This window comes from Lemur catta, chromosome 18, assembly GCF_020740605.2.
Source record: "Lemur catta isolate mLemCat1 chromosome 18, mLemCat1.pri, whole genome shotgun sequence".
Taxonomy (NCBI): domain Eukaryota; kingdom Metazoa; phylum Chordata; class Mammalia; order Primates; family Lemuridae; genus Lemur; species Lemur catta.
This window is the reverse complement of record NC_059145.1, coordinates 5,157,900-5,184,693: the sequence shown is the minus strand read 5'-3', so window position 1 is coordinate 5,184,693 and position 26,794 is coordinate 5,157,900. Positions and strand designations below refer to the sequence as shown.

The window sequence follows — 26,794 nt, the reverse complement described above, 5'->3', positions numbered from 1 at the left end:
TTTTGCCATTGAATATGATGTCAGCTGTGGATTTTTCGTATACATTATTTAACATGTTGAGACTGTTCCCTTCTATTCCTAGTTTATTAAGTGTTTTTATCATGGAAATGTGTTGGATTTTGTCAAATGCTTTTCCTACATTAGTTGGACTGTTATGTGGGTTTTTCCCCCTTCATTCTATTAACATGGCATATTACATTGCTTGATTTTTGTATGTTGAACCATCCTGCCATTTCTGGAATAAATCCCATTGGTCATGGTATATAATTTTTACTATGCTGCTGAATTCACTTTGCTAGTATTTTGTTCAAGATTTTTTTTATTTTTTAGTTTTTCTTTTAAAAAATTTTAAAAAAAGAAATAAAAAGTCTTCTTTTTCTTTCTTTTTTTAAAATTTTTAACTTTTATCTTCTTTTTTTGAATTCTTTTTCTTTTATTTGTTTTATTTTCTTACCAATAATATTCCTTACAAATATATGTTCAAGATTTTTGCGTCTACATTGATAAGGGATATTGATCTGCTTTTTTTGTTTGTTTTTTACCTGCTTTTATTTTGCTTTTTCCCATTACACATCTTCTCAAATGCTATATAATTACATTCATGGCTTATTCTCTGGTCCCTACCCCTCAAAAGCATTCTTCATTGTTTCGGGCAGTGATGTATTTTAAACCACTTACAATAGTGCTGGGCACACACCAGCTGCTCAGTACCCTTCTGGGGAATGGGCCGGTTCTTGGCCAGTATCTAGTGCCCTCCCATCATTCACACAGACACAAAGCTACAAGACTCCGTCCGCCCTGGTCCCTTCCCAAAGAACCGGAACCCACAGCCCTACAGCTCACCAGGGCCCTCACCTGGCGGGGTCTGAGCATCTGACAGCTCAGTCCACGCCCGGCGTCAGCAGACAAACGGGAGAACTACACTTCCCAGAATGCCCGGGTCCCCCGCCGAGTGAACTACAATTCCCAGAGGCACGTGCGGCCCCCCCCCCCCCGGCTCCGCTCCCCGCCCCGCCTCCCGGACCCGAGCGGGCCGCGGAGCGTTCGCCGCCGGGCGAGCGATCGCGGGGCCTGAGGTTCGCCCGGTTGTCACCCGGCGGGAGACCGGACGCGAGGCTGCTGCCCGGCGGGGGCAGTTCCCAGCCTCCCGCCTGTGAGCGCGACCTGGGGAGGCGCGGCCCTCGGGAACCCCGAGCCCGGGGAGGTGAGCGGCAGAGGGGGCGGCGGGCGGCGGACCCGGGCTTCGGGAGGACGCGGCGCCGGGGGCTCCGCGGGGCCTTGGTGGGTGCGAGCGAGCACCTCCGCGTCTGTCGCCGGCCCCCACCGGCCGCCCCGCGACGCCGGCCCGGGCGCGCCAGGCCGTGCGCTCGGTCCCCGCGGGCGCCGGCCCGGCCTGCCCCCTGCTGCCCGCAGGCCCCTCCCGGCGCGCTCCCGCCCGGCGCTGCGGCCTCGGCGGACGCTGGGGGATGCGTTTCCTCCCTCGGCGCGGGCGCCGTCCCGGCGCGGGGCAGCGATGTGCCCTCCGCGGCAGCGAGGCGCCTGGTTCCCCCGTGGCAGGGCCTGGGCCGGCTCCTCCAGTCGGCCCCCCTCCAGCATTTTCCTTTCTTGAGGGAATTGGCTGTAAACGTCTGGAATTTGATTCCTTGACGGGAGCGAGAGGCATCGGGTGGGAAAGGCTCGAGGAGGAGGACAGCTGACAACCGCACTCAGTGAGATCGGAGCGGATGCTCAGGGGCTGGTCGCGGTGCCACCCTCACTGGTGGTGTGAACCGGGACGAGCGGCCCCCACTCTGTCCTCAGTTTCCTGATCTGTAAAATGGGGGCGCCAGCAATGCCAGCTGGCGCTGCGGGACTGACGATGTCGGGCAGGGGGCTCAGGGAGTCGCTGCCGCTGCTAAGAGTCCTGTTCTCTGGACTCTGAGCCAGCAAGAGCTGGGGCCTGGACCAGCATGGCCCAGCCCTTCTCTCTGGTTCTCTGGACTCCTAGGTCCTTCTGTCTTCCCTCTCTGAGGGCGCATGGGGTCATTCTCGGGTGGTGTAAGCATTTCAGAGCTGCTGGCTCTCAGGGGTGGAAAGCACAAGGGGCTTCCTCCTGGCTCCCCTTTTCTTCTCGCAGATCTGCCTTGTGGAGACTGCGCCCATCCTCAGGGGAGGAGCCCAGAGGAGGACATGGCTAGTGAGCAAAGGGAAGCAAGGTCTCAGGTGAGCTCACTGCCGTCTCTGTTCGTAGTGGATGGAGGTTTTTGTCTTTAACCTTCTAACTGAAGTTCTCTACCCGATACAGTCATCACCAGGTTTCAGAGCAGAAGACCCTTTACCTTGGAATGGTGGATTCTTAGGAAGTGCTTCCCTACCCTCCCAGTCCATGTCTAGTGTTCGTTTCTTTTCCTAATAGACACACTTTTGTTCACTAATCTCAATCCACTGCGTGGTTACTGATTTGATAGGTAAGACGTCCCGTGTCCTTACGTCACTAGGGACAGAGCAAACATGCATACCTGGGAAAAATCCTTTCTAGCCCTGCCTCCTTCACTCATCCATGTCCCCGTTCCTACCCCTGGTGAGAATGCTTTTCTTTTTCTTTCCTCTCCTGAGAATTCTCGTGATACCTTCTCTAGTCTTCTCCAACTCATAGTTTTTAGTTTTGTGTCCCTCTTAACTTTATGGATCATGTGCATTGTTTGTACCATCTCTTGAAAACTGATCTAGACCTGCCGTTTTTGTCTCTATTTGGGGGGAGAGAGGGAGGCACCCCAACCAGGTGAGATGATGCCTGAACAAAGGAGAGCCATGTTGCAGGGGCCACAGGTGGAGAGGTCTCTTGACTCTGAGGGTAGAGAGAAGATCCGTCAGGAAGCCGGAGGGAGGGTTTTGTGGAATATTGGTATTGGAGAGGCAGTGTACACAGTGGTTAGGAAGTGGGGCTCTCAAGCCAGACAGCCAGGTTTTGACCCTTCTCTGTTGCTGTTTGTGGGCCTTGGATAAATAACTCCACCTCTCTGTGCCTCAGTTTTCCCACCTATGAAATGGAAATAGCAACCATGCTTGTCTCCTAGGGTAGGTGAGAGTATCGTGTGAATTAGTGTATGGAAAGTTTACGTCAGGGCTGGGTACATGGTACCTGCTCAATATGTGGTGGTTGTGGTAGCCTAGTGGTATTATACTAATGATTATATTGATAGATAGGAACTGTTACGTATCTCGGTGACCCAGACGATACTGGTCGTTTATTTATTCTTCATCTTACAATAATAGTTAATGTTTATCGAGTGTCTAAAGTGCTGGGGAATGTGCTGAGGGCTTTACATTTGTTATTTCTCACAATCACAATAGCACAATTATTTCCATTTTATATAGGAGGAAACTGAGGCTCAGAAAAGTCAAGTAACCTGGATTCAATCCGAATTTGTCTGGCTTTTAGTTCATGCTTAGACTGTCCATTTATTCCGTTGGTACATCTTTCGTAGCACAGGCAAATCCAGCCACATGTTACCAGAGCTCTTCCAAAATGTGGCATTATCTTTTGGTTCCATGAATACGGTAGGGTCTGATCTTCTGAGGCTGTGGCCAGGACCTGCCATTACATATTTGGGCTGCTCTTTTTCCTTTAAGCCTTTCCCATTCTATTGCAACAGAGCCAGTTGCTCTCCTGCCCAGAATCTTCTCCATCCCTGTGTGCAAGTGAATCTGTATGATATCCTTCGTAACCGTGCCTGTTGCCCAGGCATCAGTACCTCATGTTCTGTGTGAAATTCAGTGATGGTAAGTTTAAGACCAGAGAGAGAACAGACAGAGAATACTGGGTTTACAGTTATAAAAATGGAGTTATGTTTCTGCCACTGCCACTAGTAAAACATGTGATCTGGGGTCTTAGATGCGCTGGACCTCTCTTCCTTGTCTTTAAAATGAGAAAACAAGGATTGAACTAGAAGGTGGTGTAGGGTCCTATCCAGCTATGCAGTTTCTTTCATTGTTCAGATTATTACATGGATTTTCTGGTCTGCCAGTTGCATTGTAAATTCTTTGAGGGCAAAGATCATTTTTTGTATTCCTCCTCAATATGTAAATAATTTCATGCTCTTTCTTACCATGAAAATATTTTGAAGGATCATGGTGGAAATTTTAGAGAATAAACCATGCATACTTACATGTATGTGTATATGTATTTCTGCTTATATATAGGTATACATGTGTGTATATATATGTGTATGTATTCAGTCAGCTTCATAATGACATTTCGGTTGATGAAAGACCATATATATGATGGTGGTCCCGTAAGATTATAGTGGAGCTGAAAAATTCCTATCACCTAATGGTGTTGTAGCCATTGTAATGTTGTAGCACAGACATTCTTTACGTGTTTGTGGTGATGCTGGTATAAACAAACCTATTGCTCTGCCAGTTCTATAAAAGTATATAGCACACACAATTATGTACAGTACATAATACTTGATAATAAACAACTTGTTACTGGCTTATGTATTTACTATACTATACATTTTATTGTTATTTTAGAGAGTGTTCCTTCTGCTTACATTAAAAAAAAAAAAACAAAACAAAACTGAAACAGCCTCAGGTAGGTCCTTCAGGAGGTGTTCCAGAAGAAGACATTGTTGATATAGGCGATGACAACTCCATGAATGTTATTGCCCCTGAAGACCATCCGGTGGGCCAAAACAAGGTGCAAGACAGTAATATTGATGATCCTGACCCTGTGTAGGCCTTGCCTAATGTGTGTGTTTATCTCTTAGTTTTTAATAAAAATGTTTAAAAAGTTGGGCTGGGCGTGGTAGCTCACACCTGTAATCCTAGCAGTCTAGGAGGCCGAGGTGGGAGGATTGCGTGAGGTCAGGAGTTCAAGACCAGCCTAAGTAAGAGGGAGGAACAACTCTACTAAAAATAGAAAGAAATTAGCCAGTCAACTAAAAATAGAAACAAAAATTAGCCAGGCGTGATGGCTGGTGCCTGTAGTCTGAGCTACTCCGGAGGCCGAGGTAGGAGGATCACTTGAGCCCAGGAGTTTGAGGTTGCTGTAAGCTAGGCTGATGCCACGGCACTCACTCTAGCCCGGGCAATAAAGCGAGGCTGTGTCCCCCCCCCCCAAAAAAAAAGTGTCCAGGCACAGTGGCTCACACCTGTAATCCTAGCACTCTGGGAGGCTCAGGTGGGAGGATCGCTTGAGTTCAGGAGTTTGACACCAGCCTGAACAAGGGCAAGACCCTGTCTATAGTAAAAATAGAAAAACTTAGCGGGGCATGGTGGTGCACACCTGTAGTACTCGGAAGGCTGAGGCAGGAGGATCGCTTGAGCCCAGGAGTTTGAGGTTGCAGTGAGCTATGATGATGCCATTGACTCTACCTGGGACAACAGAGCTAGACTCTGTCTCAAAAAAAAAAAAAAAAAAAGGGAAAAAGCTAAACACAGTGATACATAACCTCCTTTTTGTACTTAACGTATATGTCTTTTTATGTCAACAAATATCAACTTACACCACCAGTTTTAATGATTGCATAGTATTTCTTTACATTGATGTGATGATAGCTAATAGTTGAACCTTTAATATGAGTTTGACATGGTTTTAAGTGCATTGTGTGGATTATCTTATCTATTCTATGTGGTTAGTTCTGAGAGGCAGTTTTGTAGAGTGGTTAAGAATGGAGCCTAGGACATCCACTGGATTGGATCCCAGCTATACCACTGAATAGCTGCGTGACTTTAGACAAATTTCTTATCTTCTCTGTGACTTTGTTTTCTCTTGTATAAGTGGGAACAATACAAGTACTTTCTTCATATGAGAAGATTAAATAAAGTATATACTAAAGATTAATATAAAGCTCTAAAAACAGTATCTGGCCTATGTAAAACATTCAGTAAAAGAGAACTATTCTGAGTAAGCAGAAAGATAGTTTTGTGATTATTTTACCTAGTCTCCATCAGTGCATATTTAGATTGTTTCCATTTTTTTTCTATTACAAACACCATGATGGTATCTTTTTGTTTGCACTTTTCATTACAGTATAAATATAGTAATTGGTGAGTTAAAGAATATACACATTTGTAAGCTTTTTAATATGTATTTTCAAATCACCATCAGCAAGATAATTCTAATTAACACTCCCACTAATGGCCTCAATCCCTATACACATTTCTTGTAGTGGCTAACACAAGGCCTGGTTCATGCTGCTCAGTACATATTAATATTTGTCACTAGTCAATTGTTCATTAAACAAATGGCCTGGAGGCTTTAGGACCTTGAATAGTATCAGAAGCATTTCATGGGTACCCTGTATGCCTCCCTGACTGCTGCCCTCTTCACTCTGTGAGGGGTGGTCTGGGTGAGCTGGAATGGCTTGTCCTTGCAGGTGTCACTGATGTTCGAGGATGTGGCTGTGCTCTTCAGTCGGGATGAGTGGAGAAAGCTGGATCCTTCTCAGAGAAACTTGTACCGAGATGTGATGCTGGAGAACTATAGTAACCTGGTCTCACTGGGTAAGGACATTTCCCCCGCAGATACAGAATTTAGAAATTGTGCTATCTCAGCACCTCCTTCCCTGAGTAAGAGCTGCAGGTCATCAAAAAACTTTAGCTGAGTTTGAGGATTATACAAATCATATCTCTATAAATAAACATTAAAAACACATTTTCTCTTACAGGCATGGAATTGCCCCACATATGGGAATGGAGAAGGCAGTGTTGATAATCGTCCGCTCCCCTCTGTATAATTGCACATTAGAAGTTTCTTTATGATCAGGGCATCATTTCCCCACAATGATTGTTCTGTGGTTTGTTTGCACATCTCTCAGTAGGGCTTTGATCATCCTCTGGATCTACCACTTACCTTTCCTACTTGGGTTTTCCAGGGGTTGGCAAACGTTTTATATAAAGAGTCAGGTAGTAAGGATTTTAGGCTTTGTGGGCCATATGATGGTCTTTGTAACATTTCTCTTTCTCCACCACCATTCTTTGCACAAGGCCATACATAAACAGGTGGTGGTCTGAATGTGGCCCACAACCTGTAGTTTGCTAACCACTGCCCTTCTTTGAAAGGGAGTATTTTCTCATTTTAAACAAGCTACCTGGTACATAATCCTTTCCCATAGTTGCCTGCTTACAATTTTTAATTAGTCTATATATGTAACATTTCCTGTTCTGTAGAAAACTAGTAGTACCCTGCTAATTACCAAGGCTGCATGTTCATCTTACCTCCCTGGCATACAATTAATTATACCAAAGTCAAATCCGACAAGTCCCTTGCCTTTTCCTTAAGACATCGCCTCACAGCATGAGAGCATAATTTGAGCACCCCATAGAAGCTCTTTGTACCCTCCTGTTAAATCTGGGGTTCCTCTTTGTGTCAAAACCAAGTTGAGTTTTTCTGGGATTTTTTCTGATTTTTGGTTTTTTTGTTGTTGTTGTTATTTTGTTTTTGTCTGTGAGCAGGACTCCCATTTACCAAACCAAAAGTGATCTCACTGTTGCAGCAAGGAGAAGATCCCTGGAAGGTAGACAGAGAAAGTCCTGGCAGACCCTCTCTAGGTGAGTGGGTGGGTCTGAGAGGCCCGGGAATCGCTGCAGGCATCTGTCTGGTTAATAAGAGGAGCTGCAGCCTAGAGTTTAATTGGGAAACTCCCTTCAGGGTCCTCAGGAAGTGGTGAGGAAAAGGAAGGCTCCTAGACACGAGCTTCAGCTTATTCTCTTGTAATCACTTCACAAAGGACGTTCTCAGAATCTCTTCTTTTATCCTGTTGTTTCAGAAGAGGGCTGCATTTTTATGTATTCATTCAACAAACAATGTATTTAAGGAATTGCAAGTAATTAATTCTGGCTAAAGCTTAGGGTATGCATTTGGGGAAAGGAGGTGAGGACGGAAATGAGCCTAGAAAGCTGGCAAAGGGCCACATAGTAAGTGCTCTGGTCCAGTTCTAAGAGATATGTACTGTCTGATGGAGGACTAGAAATCATTGAAGGATTTAAACAGAGAATTATATGATCCTTGATATCTTAGAAAGATTCGTCTGAATCAGAAATAATTTAAATGTCCTTCAATAGAAGAATGGCAAAAGAAGCTACCTTGTGTATCCTTACTCTGGCAGACATTGCCACAGTGAAAACAAAAGAGCCCACTGATGTGGACAGAGTTCCAAGGCATGTTAAGGCCTAAAGCAAGTTACAGAGCATAATTATGACATGTCACCATTTATGTTTAATGAAAGTTTTGTGTGTGTGTGTGTGTGTGTGTGTGTGTGTGTGTGTCTTTATGTGTAATGTGCAGATAAGTCAGAAGGAAAGGTTAGGAGGACACAGCTGGCAACACTAGTTACATTTGGAATGGGATCGAGAATGAGTCTGATGAAACGGGACTTTATTTCCTTATAATGTTTTAATTTTTCACAGAAAATATATTCATGAAGTTCTTTTTTTAATTTGAGTTGGGATCTCACTGTGTTGCCCAGCCTGGTCTCAAACTCCTGGGCTCAAGCAATTCTTCCACCTTGGCCTCCCAAGTAGCTGGGATTACAGGTGTGTGCCAACGTGCCTGGCTATTCATAAAATTCTTAAGTGATTTGAATTTAATAAGAATGGTCAATTTGGAGGCATCCTAGGGTATAGATTTAAAGTGAGGCAAAACTAGAGGTGGGAAACTTTACAGAGTTTATTGCAGTCATGGAGGCAGGAAGTTAGTATGGAGAATGGAGAGGGCACTTGCCATGGGGTTCATAAGGCAGAAGGAGGAGCCAGTGTGATCAGGGTGTAGGCCTTCAGTGTGGGATAGTTTTCATTTGAGGTGGAGTGAAACACTCAGGTAGAGGTCACCTGTGGGAAGAGGTGCAAGATAGACAGGGCTGGGACTCATGAGGTAGGTCAGGGATCTGTGTCAGCAAAACTGTGTCATTTGAAGCCTTGAGCTGACCAGGTGAGAGAACTAAGAGGACAGAACCCCAGGAAACCAACGCTTATAAGGTGGTTATGGAGGAATCTGTGACCATGCCTGATCAGAGGAGAGGAATGGGAAAGACACTGTCATAGCAGTTGGGGACTGAGAGCTGTATTGGGGGGCCCCAACTCTGGGGGATCCAGATTGGAACCGTCACCTTTGGCTTTGCCATCCCTTCATCAGCAATGAGTGAGCCCTGTGCTAGGTGCTGGCCTGGCAGCACTGGGCAGAGAGGGGTGAACATGGGTCTCGCACTCATGGAGCTCACAGTCTCATGGGGAGGACAAGGGTAAACACACTCAGCGTGCACAGTGCATAGGACACGCGCTGGCAAGGACCATGTGGGAGAGACACACAGTACTGTGAGGACTCAGGACAGGAGGGGTGGTGTTGGCAGAGGCTTCCCTGAGGAAGGTCCTGGGCATCCCAGGATGTGGAGAATCATTCTAGGCCTATGGAATGGCGTGTGTCAAGGTCCAGAGAAAAAATCCAGTGTGGAGAAGGGCAGAAGAGGTGCCCTAGAGAGCTGTAGGTCCTGTCACAGGTTTTGGTGGGTGCTTCAGAACCAAGTGCAGGCCCTGAAAAGCCATCAGTAGCCTGAGGCAGGCCCAGGTTCACATCCTGCACCACCCAGCCTGGTGGATGCGGTGCATGGGCATGTGGGAGGCTGTTGTTGGGTCCAGACGATTCAGTGACCGCCCATCATACCCTGGGCCCAGCGAGGAGCTGCAGGGCAGGCTGCCTCAGTCCTGAAAGCCCCAAGCCAGAAAGAGCCTCCTCCTCACTATAGCTTGAGTTTTTGTTATGGGAACCACATTTGTCTATCTTTTTAACTCTTCTTTGGGAGAAATACACTCATTTTATGGAAACTGCCAGAGGCCACCACAACATAAGCAGAACACAGGCAGCAGGGAGCCAGTTGAGTTGGGGGGACATTAGTCCAGTTATTAGGTGTGTCCTGAGTCTGGTGGGAAAGATCAGAAGAAGAGAAGAAAGAATTGTTCCCTTTCCCCTCACCTTGACAGCATCTGATGGCTGAGTGAGTCCCCTGCTGAGAGAAGTGACTATTGATGGGATTAAACTGAGTAGAATGTATGAGTCCAGAGCTGTCCAGAGGGATGCTGGGGCACCTCATAGTGGAATCACATGGCTCCCTTTCAGTTTCAGGAGGGTGTCCCTGAAGGAGAACCATGAGCAGATTCTGGTAAGTGGAGGAGGTCTAAGCTGTTGTCTGCTCAGTTCCTCTTGGTGGGATGACCCTCCTTTCTTTGTCAAAGATGGAAGTCAGCTGGGGTCCTAGGTGCTCACTGTGCCTGTGCCCGTGCTGCACCCTTGGCAGGGCTCCCATCTGCTTAGACTAAGGTGGCTTCAGAACAGCTTCCTTTCCCCATGGAGCTTACTTCGCTGGGAGCCCTGTTCAAGTACCAGGATGTTCTTGGAATTACCTCAGATTATTTACTCCAGACCAGAACTAAAAATCTACACTTTGAGTAACCTGTGACGGAAAAGCTTATGCTCCCAGGGACAGCACTTCCTAGAACCTCCAGTAGCCTCAATGTACTTTTTCAAATTTCTTTCTTTTTTTTATTTGAGATGGAGTCTTGCTGTGTTGCCCAGCTGGCCTCAAACTCCTGGGCTTGAGTGATTCTCCTGCCTTGGCCTCCCAAGTAGCTGAAATTACAGGCATGCCCACTGCACTGGGGTCAAACTGTACTTTTACAAAGTTATTTTCTCTTCAAAACTATTCACCAGTAGGAAGAAAAAAAACAACAGAAAAGAAAATCAAACTCATGTCATCCCTTAATATGTTAAGTTCTAAATTGAGATACGGGAGAGGAGATTGACTCAAAGGCTGTCTCTCATTTGGGTCTCTTGCTTAAGAAATGAACCCAGAGTGTAATCTCTGAGGTGGTGCTTTTCTGCAGGAGTAGTGCTGAGAATAGTGTATATCTCAAGTACAAGTTGGTTCAGCCCCAAATGTGCACATATCCTTGGAATCTAAAACTTTTAAAATTCCAGAGATCTGGATATCTGTTCCTTCCAATGAAAAATTGTTTTTCTTTCCTTGTCTTTTTCTCTTCTTTTGTTTTCTTCATGCAAGAAGCCATCTAGGGTGGACTGAACTGTGCAGGGGTGTCAGCTGACCGGGCACCTGGCAAGGTTTGCTGGGTCTACATCTGCGCACAGGGAGGGGCATCTTCTGGTCTGCACAGGGTGCGGTAGGGCTTAGCAGCAGCCCTCGTGAAGTGGGCTGGAATAGCTTTAATATATGGTGGTTCTGACCAGGTCAAAGTGCAGCCACAGTGTGCATAGCCCTGTGTGATGTGCTTGAATTGGTCTTGTTCTTATTCCCCAGCAGAGACTCCTACATGGGCCTTGCACCTCCCCTCCTAAACGTCTTTTCTCCCTGTACCTGCCTGAACAATCTATTTAAAAAGTAAATCTGGTCATATTGCTCCCATGCCCAAAAGCTCTAGTGGCTTCCACCCGATGGAGCACAACCCAGAGTCCCCATCGTGGCCTGGTCCTGGCTGCCTCTTTACCTTCGCCTCCTTCCACTCTGCCCTTCATTCGAGGATTCTAGTCACCCTGGCTCCCACCTCAGGGCCTCTGCACTTGCTTTTTTCTGTCCAGGACTGTTCTCTCATGGCCACCAGCCCATGTGACTCACATTCTCATGTTGCTCAGATAGGCACAACTCATCTAAAACACGGCCCTCCATCCTCCATAGTCTTTATCTTTGTATTCCTCCACATGCTCTTCAGTGCATAATAGTGCGTGTTTATTCATTATCTGTCTCTTCCTCTGCATTCTAAGCTCCCTTATGCGGGGTTGCCTGTTTTATTCAGTCCCATTTCCCCAGTATCTGAAGGAGTGCCTGGTCGTAACTAGGCTTCCAGTTATATAATCAATGCATGAATGATTTGGATATGTTGTTGGTGATAGAGACAGAAAGAAGTGAACCAGTTCCAGAAATATCTGAGCTAAAAAGCAGCAGGACTTGGATTAGATGTGTAAGATAAAGGCAAAGGAGTTGTCAGGGATGCTTGCTTGGTTTCTGACTTGTTCTGGAATGGAGAATGATTATCATTCACTGGGATGGTAACACTGGAAGGATGTTGGATTCAGAGGATGGTATAAATTTGATTTTTTACTTATTGGGGGAATTTTACTTTTTTAAAAAACAGTTTTTATTTTGAGATAATTGTAGATTTACATGAAATTGTAAGAAGAGAAATTCCGTATTCCTGTTCTCAGTTCCAAAACCATAGTATAATACAACAACCAAGATACTGACATTGATACAATGCAGATGCAGAATTCTTCAGTCACCACAAAGATCCTTTTGTTACTCATTTTAATATACACCCACTTCCTTCTTATTCACTGCCCCTATTCCCTGACTGTCTTCTTCCTTAACCCCTGGTAACCACTAATGTATTCTTCATTTGTCTAATTTTATAATTTCAAGAATGTTACATAAATTGAATAACACAGTGTATATAACCTTTTGGGGTTGGTTTTTTTGTCCCATTTAGCATAATTCTCTGGAAATTCATCTGAGTAGTTGTATATATCAGTGCATGTTTTCTTTTGATTGCTGAGTAGTATTCCATGGAATGGACATACCACAGTTTGTATAAACATTCACTTGTTGAAGGACATCTGGATTATTTCTAATTTGGGGCAACTAAGAACACTGCTGTCAACATTTGTGTACAGGTTTTTGTGCAAAAATTAGTTTTTATTTCTATGTGGTAAATGCCCAGGAGTACAATTGCTAGTTTATATGGTAGTTGCATGTTCAGTTTTTGAAGACATAGCGAAACTGTTTTCCAGAGTGTATATGCCATTTTACATTCCACGAGCAGTGTGTAAGTGATCCAGCTTTTCTGCACCCTTGGAAACGTTTTGCCTTGTCACTACTTTTTTTTTTTTTGACCATTCTGATAGTTGTATGGTGAAATACATTGAGATTTTAATTTGCAGGTTTCTAACATCTGTTAATGTTGAACATAATTTATGCATCTGTATACTCTGGTAAAATATCTGTTTGCATCTTTTGTCCATTTTCTAACTGGGTGGTTTGGGACTTTTTAACTATTGAGTTTTGAGAGTTCTTGACATATTCTAGAGAGTAGTTGTTTGTTGGATATATGGTTTGCAAATATTTTCTCCTAGTCTGCAGTTTGTTTTTTTATCCTCTTAAGTGAGTCTTTTGCAGAACAAAAGTTTTAATTTTGGTGAGGTCCACTTTATCAGCGTTTCCTTTTATGGATTGTTCTTTTGGTGTCAAGTAAGAACTCTGCCTATCCTTAGATGGTCACAAGTTTCTTCTGTGTTTTTCTAAAAGTGCTATAGTTTTAAATTGCACATTTATGTTCATGATGCTTTTTGAGTTAATTGTTGTATTACATGAATGGTTAGGTTGATCTTTTTTTTTTTTTTTTGCCTATGAGCGTTCAGTTATTCCAGCATTATTTGTTGAAGAAGCTATCTTTCCTTCACTGAATTCTTTTGTACCTTTGTCAAAAATCAGTTGGGCATGTTGGTATGGGTCTGTTCCTAGGTTTTCTATTCGGTTACATTGATTTATGTGTCCATTCCTTGGCAAATACAAGTGTTGATTACCGCAGCTATATATTGGCCTTAATGTTGGGTATAGTGATTGTTCCCAGTTTATTCTTTTTTTTCAAAATTGTTTTAGCTATTCTAGTTACTTTGCTTTTCGATATACATTTTAGAATAATCGTACCTATATCTACAAAACAAATCTTGCTGGAATTTTGATAGGAACTGTGGTAAATGTGTATATTAATTTGGGGAAAATTGCAGTCCTTTCTATGCTGAGTCTTTCAATCTGTGAACATGGTATGTCTTTCTGTTTATTTAGCTCTTTTTTATTTTATTTCATCAGTGTTGTTTTCATCATGTGAATCCTGTAAATATTTTGTTAGATTTACACTTAAGTATTTTTGAGCAATTATAAATGGTACTATACTTTTAATTTCAGTACTCACATGTTCATTGCTATTAAATGGAAATAGTATTGATTTTTATATGTTTATCTCGTACCCTGTGACCTTCCTTTTAAGTAATGCTTTAGAGATTCCCTAGGATTCTATGTACTGTCATCTACATAGGGATGGGTTTCTTTCTTTCTGCTGTATACCTTTTATTTCCTTTTCATGCCACATTGCACTAACTAGACTTTGCAGTATTCTGCTGAGTGAGAGTGGTGAGAGCAAACATTCTTGCCTTATTCCAGCGTCAGGTGGAAAGCATTCATTCAGTCTTTCACCATTAAGTATAATGTTAGCTATAGGTTTTTGCAGATGCTTTTTATCAGGTTGAGAAAGTTCCCCTATATTCTTATTTTTTTGGAGTTTATCATGAATGGGTGTTGGATTTTGTCAGATGCTTTTTATATATCAATTAATAGGATCATGATTTTTCTTTTCTTGTTAATATTGTTGATTATGTTGATTGATTTTCAATTACTGAACCAGCTTCACAACACTGGAATAAACACACTTAATCATAGTGTATACTTCTTTTTATGTATTGTTGAATTCTATTTGCTAATATTTTGTTTAGAAGTTTTATATTTATATTCATGAACAATATTGGTCTATAAATTCTTTTATTATCTTTGTCATATAAAGCTAATACTACCTTTATAAAGTGAATCCTGAAGTGTTCCATACCTGATGTACATGATAGAGGATTTTACTTGTACCAATGTAAGTTATAGATGTATTAAAATTAGAAAATTTTAGGCCGGGCGCCGTGGCTCACGCCTGTAATCCTAGCACTCTGGGAGGCCGAGGCGGGCAGATTGTTTGAGCTCAGGAGTTCGAGACCAGCCTGAGCAAGAGCGAGACCCTGTCTCTACTAAAAATAGAAAGAAATTATATGTGTTTTTTATTTAAAAAAAAAATTAGAAAATTTTAAATTAGACTTTACCCCATTTGTCCATCAATGGACTCTGTTTGAGTAAATGTTGTTACATCAACACAGTAGAATTCTATGCAGCTGTAAAAAAGGAATGAAGTAGACCTCTGTAATTTCCTCTAGGGGAATCTGGATCTCCAGAATGTATTATGACCAGTGGGAAGAATGCAGAATAGTATATATCACACTTTTATGTAGGAAAGAAGGTGATACAAATCTGTATGATTATAATGTAAAGGTAGAAAAAGAGAGGACAGGGGTAGGATCTATTTTTCTGAAGGTACCTAGTTTTATAATTTTGAATTTAGACCTATGAAAGTGTCTTAAAAGTTATTAAACAAAATTAAGTAAAAATGAAAAAAGAAATCCCTAAAAATGGAGAGCAAAAATGAAACAAATGAACCTCATTTTGTTTCAAGGTAGTAGCCTAACCAGACAGAAAATAATTATTTCAAGTATCTTTAAAACATAGCAATTTGACTGGATGTCCTAGTGGGGTATAGCCTAAGAACAAAAAGAATTGCAAACAAATAAATCTTAAATTATTTTTAATAATATTTTAGCAATAATACTGGTATTTTTATTTTGATATATAGTGTATGAAAAGGAGGCTGGGGCGCGGTGGCTCATGCCTTGTAATCAATCCTAACACTCTGGGAGGCTGAGGTGGGTGGCTCACTCGAGGTCGGGAGTTTGATACCAGCCTAAGCCAGAGTGAGACCCCGTTGTCTCTACTAAAAATAGAAAGAAATTAGCTGTACAACTAAAAATATATAGAAAAAATTAGCTGGCCATGTTGGCTCATGCCTGTAGTCCCAGCTGTTCGGGTGGCTGAGGCAGAAGGATCGCTTGAGCCTAGGAGTTTGAGGTTGCTGTGAGCTAGGCTGACGCCACGGCACTCTAGCCTGGGCAACAGAGTGAGACTGTCTCAAAAAAAAAAAGAAAGAAAGAAAGAAAGAAAGAAAAGAAGAGAAAATGAGTAATTTTCTTAAAATCATTAGGATCCAGTTTTCAACAAAAGAGAAAAAAGATGCAAATATAATATGAAAAAGTAGATTTCCTACAATTTGAATTGAAAACATCAGAAGGAACTCATGGTGTATAGTCTCACTTAAAAAGTATTTCTTAGGCTGGGTGCCCATGGCTCACACCTGTAATCCTAGCACTCTGGGAGGCTGAGGTGGGAGCATCACTTGAGGTCAGGAGTTCAAGACGAGCCTGAGCAAAAGCGAGACCCTGTCTCTACTAAAAATAGAAAAAATTAGCTGGGTGTGGTGAGCCGGTAGTCCCAGCTACTCTGGAGGCTGAGGCAGGAGGATCGCTTGAGCCCAGGAGTTTGAGGTTGCTGTGAGCTAGGCTGACACCACAGCACTCTAGCCCGGATGACAGAGCAAGACTCTGTCTCAAGAAGAAAAAAAAAACTATTTCTTAGCCTTATCTTCTAAAAAGGTCTTGAAAGAATGATCAACCCAGTAGCCATGAACACCTGTAAGTTCCCTACAGTTTTTAAATATGCTTTTTCCTTGCAAGGAACCAGGGTTCACCGGAGAAATGTCTGATTACAGTTCTGGGAAGTAAATGTGTAAGATGAGTCTAGAATATGTTGTCCTGTAGAAAAGGAAGAAAGCTATCAAGAAGAATGAGTCATGTCAGGAGCTAGTTGGAAGGGACTCAAATTAGCACATAGGTGGGACAGTTTGAGTATGAAAAAGAGTAATGAATGCAATGAATTTTATTTTATTTTATTTTACTTTATTTTATTTTTATTTTTGATACAGGATCTCGGCTCTGTTGCCTACCCAGTCTAGAGTACAGTAGCATCATCATAGCTCACTGCAACCTCAAACACCTGGGCTCAAGCCATCCTTCTACCTCAGCCTCCCGAGTAGCTGGGACTACTAGGACTACAGGAATGTGCCTGGCTAATTTTAAAAAATTTTTTTTAGGGTTGGGGTCTTGCTATTTTGCCCAGGCTGGTCTCGAACTCCTGGCTTCAAGTGATCCTCCCAGTTTAGCCTCTCAAGGTGCTAGGATTACAGCTGTGAGCCACTGCACCCAACCTACATTTTAAAAGGAAAAAAAAAACAAAAAACCAAACAAACATGACATATGTTAAAATGCATAAGTTCATGTTGATACTTAAAACTAAAAATACTCCACTCGCTTTTGGAGAATGGTAAAGGACCAAGTCATTATTTTACACACTAGTAAATAGAGGGAGAGGAAAAACAGAATATCCTGCCTTTCCTTTAGGAACTATGCCTCAGGCTAACCATTAGTTTATGAAGGAAAGTTATTTTTTATTAGAATAATTCCAGCTAGTTAATACAAAAAAAAAAAAAAGGATAGAGTATTACTTTTGTAACCCCTAATGAGATAACGGACCTAGTCAATGGTCATCAAAAGTTGTTAAAATCATGAGGTGAAAAGCTGATTGAGAACTTTATAAGATATATCGGGTTGAGAAAGCCTGAATTCATTCATCAGTTTTAACATTATAAAAACAAACAGCCAGATATTAATGCCTCTGGATATAATGTAGTAATTGAAATTGGTTCTGATCAGGCTTCTAGGTCAATCTGCTAATTTATAAGAAACACAGGAGGTAGAGGAACATGTTAAATGAACTACAGGTGTGCAATTGCCAGAATATGTGGAATTTTGTAGGTCAAATGACCTTTACTTCAACAGATAAATTTTAAGTGATGTACCACCTAAACACTGGGTGAACCTCTTTTGTTTCCTAAGTGAGAAAAATGAGGCAATTGGGGAGATTCAAACACTGCTTGTATATAAAATACTATTAGAGAATAGTGTTAATTTCATTGGCTGTGGTAAGAGGCAGATTGAGTGGGCTTCTTATCTAAATGGAATGTCTTCATACGCATTGTTAATGCTTTGTTTACCTTTACAATTTAGCATATGAAGTGAATGTCTTGGCACTATTCCTTTGAGAGTTTTGAAGTGGGTTTTTTCCCTTCAAATTTCTTGAGGATTTTTGAATTAGTACTCTTAAGGGATATTGGTCTATAGTTTTCTTGTAGTGTAGTGTTTTGTCTGGCTTTGTTCTCAGGGCAATGCTAATCTCATAGAACAAGTTAGGAAGTGTTCCCTCCTCTTCAATTTTTTGGAAGAGTTTAAGAAGGACTCGTGTTCTTTAATATTCGATAGAATTCACTAGTGAAACCATCTGAAGGGCTTTTCTTTGTTGGGAGGTTTTTGATTACTCATTCAATCTCCTTACTAGTTATATGTCTACTCAGATTTTCTATTTTTTTGTGATTCCAACTTGGTAAGTTTTGTATTTCTAGGAATTTGTCTTTTTCATCCAGATTATATAATTTGTTGTCATATAGTTGCCCATAGAACTTTCTTATAATCTTTTTTTATGTCTAAAGAATCTGTATTAATGTTCCCATTTTCATTTCTGATGTTAGTAATTTGTGTCTTCTCTTTTTTTCTTAGCTTCACTAAAGGTTTTTTCACTTCGTTGATCTTTTCAAAGAACCAATTTTGGTTTTGTTTTTCTGTTCTCTGGTTTATTGATCTCTGCTCCTGGCTTTATTACTTTTCTTCACTAGCTTTGCATTTAGTTCTTCTTTGTCTAATTTCTTAACTTGTAAATTTAGATAGTTAATTCTATAAATTTTCCTCCCAGCACTGCTTACACTGTACCCCATAAGTTTTAATAATTTATTATTTCATTTTCATTCATCTGTACTTTCTGATTTCCCTTGTGATTTCTTTTTTGACCCATGGGTTATCTAAGAGTGTGTTGTTTAGTTTCCACTTGTGAATTTTCCAGTTTTATTTTTATTGCTGATTTCTAACTGTACCCCACTGTAGTGAAGTTACTATTAGAGAAGATACACTGTCAGAGAAGATACTTTGTATGATATTTATATTTTTAAATCTATTGAGACTTGTTTTGTGTCCTAGCATACAGTCTATTCTGAAGGATGTCCCATGCAGAAGAAAGTGTATTCTGTTGTTATTTGGTAGCATTTTCTGCATATGACTGTTAGATCTACTTGATTTATTGTTTGAGTCCTCTATTTCCTTCCCTATCTTCTGTCTGGTTGTTCTATCCATTATTGAAAGTGGAGTATTGAAGTCTCCAGCTATTATTGTAGAACTATCTGTTTCTCTTTTCAACTTTGTCAATTTATTTTTCAAATATTTTGAGGATATGTTATTAGTTATGTAAATGTTTATAATTGTAATATCTTCTTGCTGAATTGAACCTTTTCTTAACATATAACATCATCCTTCTTTGTTTTTTGTAACCTTTCTTGTTTTAAAGTCTATTTTGTCTGATGTTAATACAGCTAGTCCCACTCTCTTTTAGTTATTATTTACATGGAATATCTTTCTGTCCTTTTACTTTTAACCTGTTTGTATCTTTGGATCTAAAGTGAGTTTCTTATAGTATGCAGATAGTTGGATTGTTTTCTTTCTATTCTTCCAATCTCTGTCTTTTAATTGGAAAGTTTTATCTATTTACATTTAAAGTAATTACGATATGAAGGGACTTACATATACCATTTTGCTATTTGTTTTCTGTATGCTTCATATCTTTTTTGTCTGACTTCCACATTAGTGTCTTCTTTTATGTTTAGATGATTTTTTTGTAGTAAAACATTTTAATTTCTTTCTTAGTTCCTTTTATGTACACTGTATAACGACATTCTTTTGGTTACCAGGAAAATTACATTTAACATTCTAAATGCATAACACTCTAATTTGAATTTTTACCATCTTCACCTTAATAACATACAAAAATTCCTGCTTCTGTACAGCTGCATCCCCATCCCTTTTCAATTAATGGTGTCACAAATTATATCTTTATACATGGTGTATCTAAAAACATAGACTAATAAGTGTTTTTTTAATGCATTTTTTTTTATTTCAGCTTATTATGGGGGTACAAAAGTTCAGGTTATATATATTGCCCATGTCCCGCCCATCCCCCCAAGTTTTTAACGCATTTGTCTTTTAAATCATGTAGAAAATAAAAAGTTGAGCTAAAAACCAAAATTACAATAATACTGATTTTTATATTGAACGTATATTTACCTTTACCGGAGATCTATATTTCATCATGTGGCTTGAGATTACTTACTGTTTAGAATTTTTTCATTTCAACTTGAGAACTCACTTTAGCAATTCTTGCAGGGTAGATTTAGTAGTAACAAACTCCCTCAGCTATTGAGAATCTTTCTGTCTTGCTGCTTTCAATAGTTATCACTCGGTATCCAGGGGGATTGGCTCCAGGAATGCCCACGAATACCAAAATCTGAACATACTGTAGTCCCACAGTGGGCCTTGTGGAATCCACAGATAGGAAAAGTCTATTCACTCCACCTGTGGGTTTTGCATCTCTCAAATGCTGTGTTTTTGGTCTGCATTTGGTTGTAGATACAGAATCTACTGATATGAAGGACTGACTGTATTTATTGAAAAAAAATCTGCATATAAGTGGACTTGTGCAGTTCAAATCCATGTTGTTTGGCCGGGCGTGGTGGCTCATGCCTGTAATCCTAGCACTCTGGGAGGCCGAGGTGGGAGGATTGCTTGAGGTCAGGAGTTTGAGACCAGACTGAGCAAGAGCAAGACCCTGTCTCTACTAAAAAATAGAAAGAAATTAACCGGACAACTAAAAATATATAGAAAAAGTTAGCCAGGCATGGTGGCGCATGCCTGTAGTCCCAGCTACTCGGGAGGCTGAGGCAGGAGGATTGCCTGAGCCCAGGAGTTGGAGGTTGCTGTGAGCGAGGCTGACACCACAGCACTCTAGCCTGGGCAACAGAGTGAGACTACTCTGTCTCAAAAAAAAAAAAAAAAACAAAACCCAAAAAAAAACCATGTTGTTCAAGTACCAAGTGTATTCTCACTTTGACTTTGGCTTTTGACAGTTTGATTATAGTGTGTCTCAGCAGGGGTCTCTTTCAGTTTGTCCTTGGGATTTGTTAAACTTAGATTTGTAGATGTCATATTTTGCATCAAATTTAGGGAGTTTATAACTGTTATTTTTTCAAATGCTCCCTCTGCTCCTTTCTCTTCTCTTTTCAGGGCTTTCAGAATGCATATTTTGGTCTGGTTGATGGTATCCTACAGGTCCCTGTTCATTTTTTCAATATTTTCTGTTCCTCAGACTCAATAATTTTAATTGCTTTATCTTCAGGTTTGTTGGTTCTTTTCTTCTGCCTGCTCATATCTGCTTTTGGATGCCTCTGGTGGAATTTTAATTTCAGTTTTTATGCTTTCAACTCCAAAATTTCTTTTTGTTTCTTTTTGTTTGCTGTCTTTTTTATTGGTATTTCCATTTTTTTCATCATTTTCATGACTTGGTTCATATTTTCCTTTAGGTCTTTAAGCATCTTTATGACAGTTGTCTGTGTAGTATGCCACCATCTGGTCTTCCTCGTAGATATTTTCTATTTATTTTGTTCCTTTGAATGGACCATCTTTCCCTATTTTTTTTATACCTTGTGTTTTTCTGTTGTTGAAGACTGGATATGATAATGTGTTAATTACTGTGGGAATCAGATTCTCCCCTTTCCCCAGGATTTGCGGGGTTTGTTTTGGTTTGGTTGTGTTTTTTATTGTTGTAGGGTGTTGCTGCTCTGGGAATCTGCCTGAGGTATATAAACTGAGGGCGCTCTGATTTGTTTTCTGAGCCTGTGCCTTTCCCTGGCCATGTGCAGTGACTTCCTGAATTCCCTTGTATACAGTTACTTTTGAATGTCTGTCTTTATCCTTAAATGTCTGGCTCCCAGGATTGGAAAAACAGGGAAATCGCGGGGGGAGTAGGCATTGTCCCTTAAATCTTCTGGAACCCACTTCAGCTCAGTGGGGATTGCAACAGTGACAGACTGCCTTTGTGTCTGCATCTCCATGATCCAAAGCAGTAATCCACAGTCAGCACCCAGATCCCCATTATTGGGAGAAGAAGGTCCCTATTGCCACCCTGGCTCCTAAGGGGTGCTATAGGAATGCCAGTATGGCTGCCTCGCATGGGGTAAGGGGCTAGGAGTAGTAGCTGCTACTCGCTGAAATTAATTTAATTTTACTGTCCAGGACTTCCTATAGAAGCTGCAAGCCATCAAATAGATTCCAGAGTTTCAAAATAGTTATATCAGACACATTGTACCAGCTCAGTTATTGTCTAGGTGGATAGACAGAACCCTTCTGCTTCCTACTCTGCCTTCTTCCCTAACATCCACTTTTTCTTTTACCCTACATTTATTTTAAAGTTTTGACATTCTCTGTCTTCAAGTAATCTTGAGGGTGAGGTCTTACATAAAAGTCTTACAGTTATGAAGTTATTTCTTATTATTTGGGGAAGAAATTTTGATAGGTTGGTTAACACTCACCCGACATTGTCTTCAGCTACCCAGAAGGCTTTAATATTTACTCTTTAAACATAAGTTTTGTCATTTAATAAGCATTTTAATTTTCTACTTAGCATGTTTTAAAGTAAATGTATATTTTTAGCGTCTCATCCTCTGTGTACTGATTTTTTAAAAAAAATTCATTTGTAGAAACCAGAATTTTTAAAATTATAGCTCTCTTAGTAGGTATAGTCTATAATAGGAAAAATATTAACCCAGTCATTCCTATTGCAAGGAGGAACAGAAAGTGGAATAAAACATAATTTTTAATTTTATTATGGAAAAGTTTCAACATATATAAAAATAGAATAGCATAATGAATTCCCATTTTCAACAGTATCAAGTCATGGTCATTTTTGTTTTATGTATACAGGTGGTTCTCTACCAGGGGTGATTTTGTCATTTGTCAATGTCTTGAAACATTTTTGCTTATCACACCCTTGGGGGATGGGAGGAGCTGTGAGGGAAGGTGCTACTGGCATCTAGTGGGTAGAGGCTAGGTATGCTGTTACACGTTCTATAGTGCACGGCACAGCCCTACACAACAAAGAATTATCTAGCCCAAGATGTCAGCTGAGGCTGAGAAATTCTGATCTGTGTCCTGGCTCTATGCACTGACATTTTTATAACATTGAGTTGTTCTGTCCAAGAATGAAAGGTCATTATTTGTTATGGTGTACTTTAATGTCATTCAAGACTGTTATAAAATTTTCCTCATATATGCTTTTCATATTTAAGATTTATTCCTGTAATGTTTTGTTAGTGTAAATGAAGGCTATTGATTATAGTGTGTCAATTTCATATCTTGCTACTTCAATGAATGAATTTTATCATTGATTCCCTGGGATTTTTCTCATATATAATATGTTGTCAGCAAATGGAGGTTTCACTTTCTCTTTACTCATTCTTATGTCTCTAACTGATTTCTCTTGTGTGATTGCACTGGTTAATACGTATAGTATAGTGTTGAATAGTAGGGAAAATAATGGGTATCCTTGCCTCAGTCTTGATCATAGTGGAAATACCTCTAATCCTTCTTCATTAAATAAGATAGTAACTTTAGGACTAAGGTATGTGTATTTTATCATGTTGAGGAAGTATCCTTCAATTTCTGTTTTTTTGAGTGTTTTTATTATCAGTGTTGCAGAAGTTGTTGAAAGTTCTCTCAGTGTCTCCAGATATATATTATTCCCTTACATATATACATTATAGTATACTGTAACAAGTGGTAATACTAAGGGAAGTTGGTTGTTGGAGCACAAAGTCAAGAAATGGTGCACAGAGGAGTTAACATTTCAACTGAATCTGAAGACTACAAAGGAGTTTGGCATGTAGGAAAAGGAGACATTCAAGTTTAGAAATTATTATAGAAATTATTATAGAATGAGTCCATCATAGGCTTTAGATACCAGACTACATTTCCTAATCCATACTCTGTCTCTCCTACCTTAATTCGTTCTCTCCATTCTCCATTCTCCTGATCACTCTTATGCTCTCACCCTCCTTAAATGAACTTGCTTTATTCTTTTGTTCACTCTAATTCAGCTGTAATCCATTACTAGTTTATACAATGTTTTATTTTTTAGTCTTGTTAGTATCTTTTAGCCATATAGCAATGCTTTATCAAGATATCATTAATCTTTATTCCTTTTACACATTTAGTCTCAGCTAATCACACGAATCGTTGGCAATTGCTTTTTTTTTTTTCCCCTACCCCCAGGATTTAAGAGCAGTCCTAAAACCACAAAATCAACTCAAACTCAAGACTCACTTCAGGGGTTGATAAGGAAAAGACTAAAAAGCAATGAACCCTGGGACTTCATATTAGAAAAACCCTGCATAAATGAAGACAGATTAAAGAAACAGGACAAAACCGCAAGTTTACAAATAATTTCAATCACCCATACAAAAATCCTCACCGTAGGTGGAAGCCATAAAAATAAAGAATTTGGCCAAAACTTCAACCTGAAATCAGTCTTCATTAAGCAACGGAGGTTTGCTATAGAAAAAACACCTACAAAATATGAAATACAAAGAAATAGCTTCAAGCAGAATTCAAATTTATATAACCAACCAAAGATCAAGACAGCAGAGAAACACTATAAATGTAATACATGTGAAAAAGCCTTCATTCACAATTCATCTCTTCGTAAACATCAGAAAAACCACACTGGAGAGAAACTATTTAAATGTAAAGAATGTTTAAAAGCCTTCAGCCAAAGTTCTGCTCTTATTCAGCATCAAAGAACTCATACTGGAGAGAAACCCTATGTATGTAAAGAATGTGGGAAAGCCTTCAGCCATAGTGCATCCCTTTGTAAGCACCTAAGGACCCATACTGTGGAGAAATCCTATAGATGTAAAGAATGTGGTAAATCCTTCAGCAAAAGGTCTGGCCTGTTTATCCATCAGAAAGTCCATGCTCAAGACAATCCTCATAAATATCATCCCGGTAGGAAACCTTCCAGTTGTAGTACTTCCCTTCCTGGATGTCAAAGAATTCATTCCAGAAAGAAGTCCTACTTGTGTAATGAATGTGGCAATGCCTTCAAATCTAGCTCATCCCTTCGTTACCATCAGCGAATTCACACTGGAGAGAAACCTTTTAAATGTAGTGAATGTGGGAGAGCCTTCAGTCAGAGTGCATCTCTTATTCAACACGAAAGAATTCACACTGGAGAAAAGCCCTACAGATGTAATCAGTGTGGAAAAGGCTTTACTTCTATTTCACGACTTAATAGACACCAAATAATTCATACTGGAGAGAAATTGTATAATTGCAATGAATGTGGTAAAGCCTTAAGTTCCCACTCAACACTTATTATTCATGAGAGAATTCATACTGGAGAGAAACCATGTAAATGTAAAGTGTGTGGGAAAGCCTTCAGACAGAGTTCAGCTCTCATTCAACATCAGAGAATGCATACTGGAGAAAAACCCTATAAATGTAATGAGTGTGGGAAAACATTCAGGTGTAATTCATCCCTTAGTAATCATCAAAGAATTCATACTGGAGAGAAACCATATCGATGTCTGGAATGTGGAATATCTTTCGGCCAAAGTGCAGCTCTTATACAGCATCAGAGGATTCATACAGGAGAAAAACCTTTTAAATGTAACACATGTGGGAAAACTTTTAGACAAAGCTCATCACTTATTGCCCATCAAAGAATTCATACTGGAGAGAAACCCTATGAATGTAATACATGTGGGAAACTCTTTAGCCAGAGGTCATCCCTTACGAATCATTATAAAATCCATATTGAAGAGGACTCCTTGAAAACAGATTTGCATGTGTAAAAGCCTTAAACCAAAGCTTTTCAGAGGATAGATACTTGAGATTGATACACTATAATGAATATAAGAAAATCCTATTTTTAGCTTAGTCCTTGTCAGATATTAAATTTTAAGACTAAACCTTGACTATATAATAAATGTGGGGGAAACTTTCATAATTGTCAGTCACTTTTTTAAATATCCTGAGATAAACAATTCACAATTGCAGGCATCGATATTGGTCATTTGTAACATAAAAAGTGGTTTTTTTTCCTTCTATTTATACAGCAGTATATACTATATGTGACATGTAAACATGAGAAAAATCTGGGTGCAGAGGTGCTAGATTTCTCATTAGAAAAACAACTGTATAAGCTGCTAGTATATTTATTACATCTAATATTTTCTAAGAAAACAAAAGAATTGATCTTAAGAACAGATGCATTTTTAGAGCAAAGTACCAAATAAAAGAAAAACAAACCACAAACTACCTCTCAGTGTCTGAAATTTACCTCTTCCTGACCTATTGTCAAACTTTGTGCGAGGATTTCATTAAAAAAGAGAAAAAATCTGTTCTCTTCTTTCTTTGTTCTTCTAGTCATTTCCAAACTATACCTAGTAGCCTCCCACCTTTTCTACACATTTCATAATCTTGTTCTCAGAACTATTTTTCTTTATTTATTTGAAGTCATATTAATTATGAAACCATACTTGCTCTGCTGTGGGCAGTAATATTAGGTAATTTAAGTGGAAACATTTAGTTTTGTTTAGGCAATCACTTCAAGGTTAAAGCTGTTAATATATTTTTAGTTCCCTGCAAATGAAATCCTAATAGTTTAAGGAAACTTTCACCTGTGACAGGCTTGAAATGGAGGCAATTCATGAAATAAAAGCTGTTTTTGTTTGGGGTTTTCCAGTTCTTAAAAAATTGACTGCAAGGGAAAATTTTAAAAAAGATTGTAAACTTTAGAGCTTGTGTACTAGGTAATGTTTGTTTATACTCAAGTTTGGGCCAGATACTACCCCGGGCCCTAGAAATTGTACAGAAGAAAGGAATAGGCCCTATCTTAAAGAAGTCATGAATTGGGTGGGGAGGGGAGGGCAGGGAAGAGGAGGTTAAAGGGAATAGCAAATGAGTAAGCAAATTATAACGTGTTAAAGGGATTTTCATAGAGAAACAGATAAGTTATACTGTGTTGCAGAACACAATACAGATTGGCACAGGGTGCAGAAA

General features: G+C 40.1%; 1 protein-coding gene across 3 annotated transcripts; it reads left to right on the top strand.

Annotated features, from left to right (window-relative positions):
* Window positions 1–1,003: 1,003 nt before the first annotated feature.
* Window positions 1,004–26,047, top strand: LOC123623422 (zinc finger protein 354B). 3 transcript variants are annotated; one of them, XM_045530499.1, is made up of 5 exons: window positions 1,004–1,204; window positions 2,117–2,202; window positions 6,363–6,489; window positions 7,441–7,536; window positions 24,005–26,047. In XM_045530499.1, exons 2-5 carry the CDS (start codon window positions 2,170–2,172, stop codon window positions 25,582–25,584), a joined length of 1,836 nt encoding a protein of 611 aa, XP_045386455.1. In that variant the 5' UTR covers window positions 1,004–1,204; window positions 2,117–2,169; the 3' UTR covers window positions 25,585–26,047. The 3 variants fall into 3 exon arrangements, with proteins under 3 accessions (XP_045386455.1, XP_045386453.1, XP_045386454.1); XM_045530497.1 differs by lacking the exon at window positions 1,004–1,204 and having other exon boundaries at window positions 1,442–2,202; XM_045530498.1 differs by lacking the exons at window positions 1,004–1,204; window positions 7,441–7,536 and having other exon boundaries at window positions 1,442–2,202.
* Window positions 26,048–26,794: the final 747 nt, after the last annotated feature.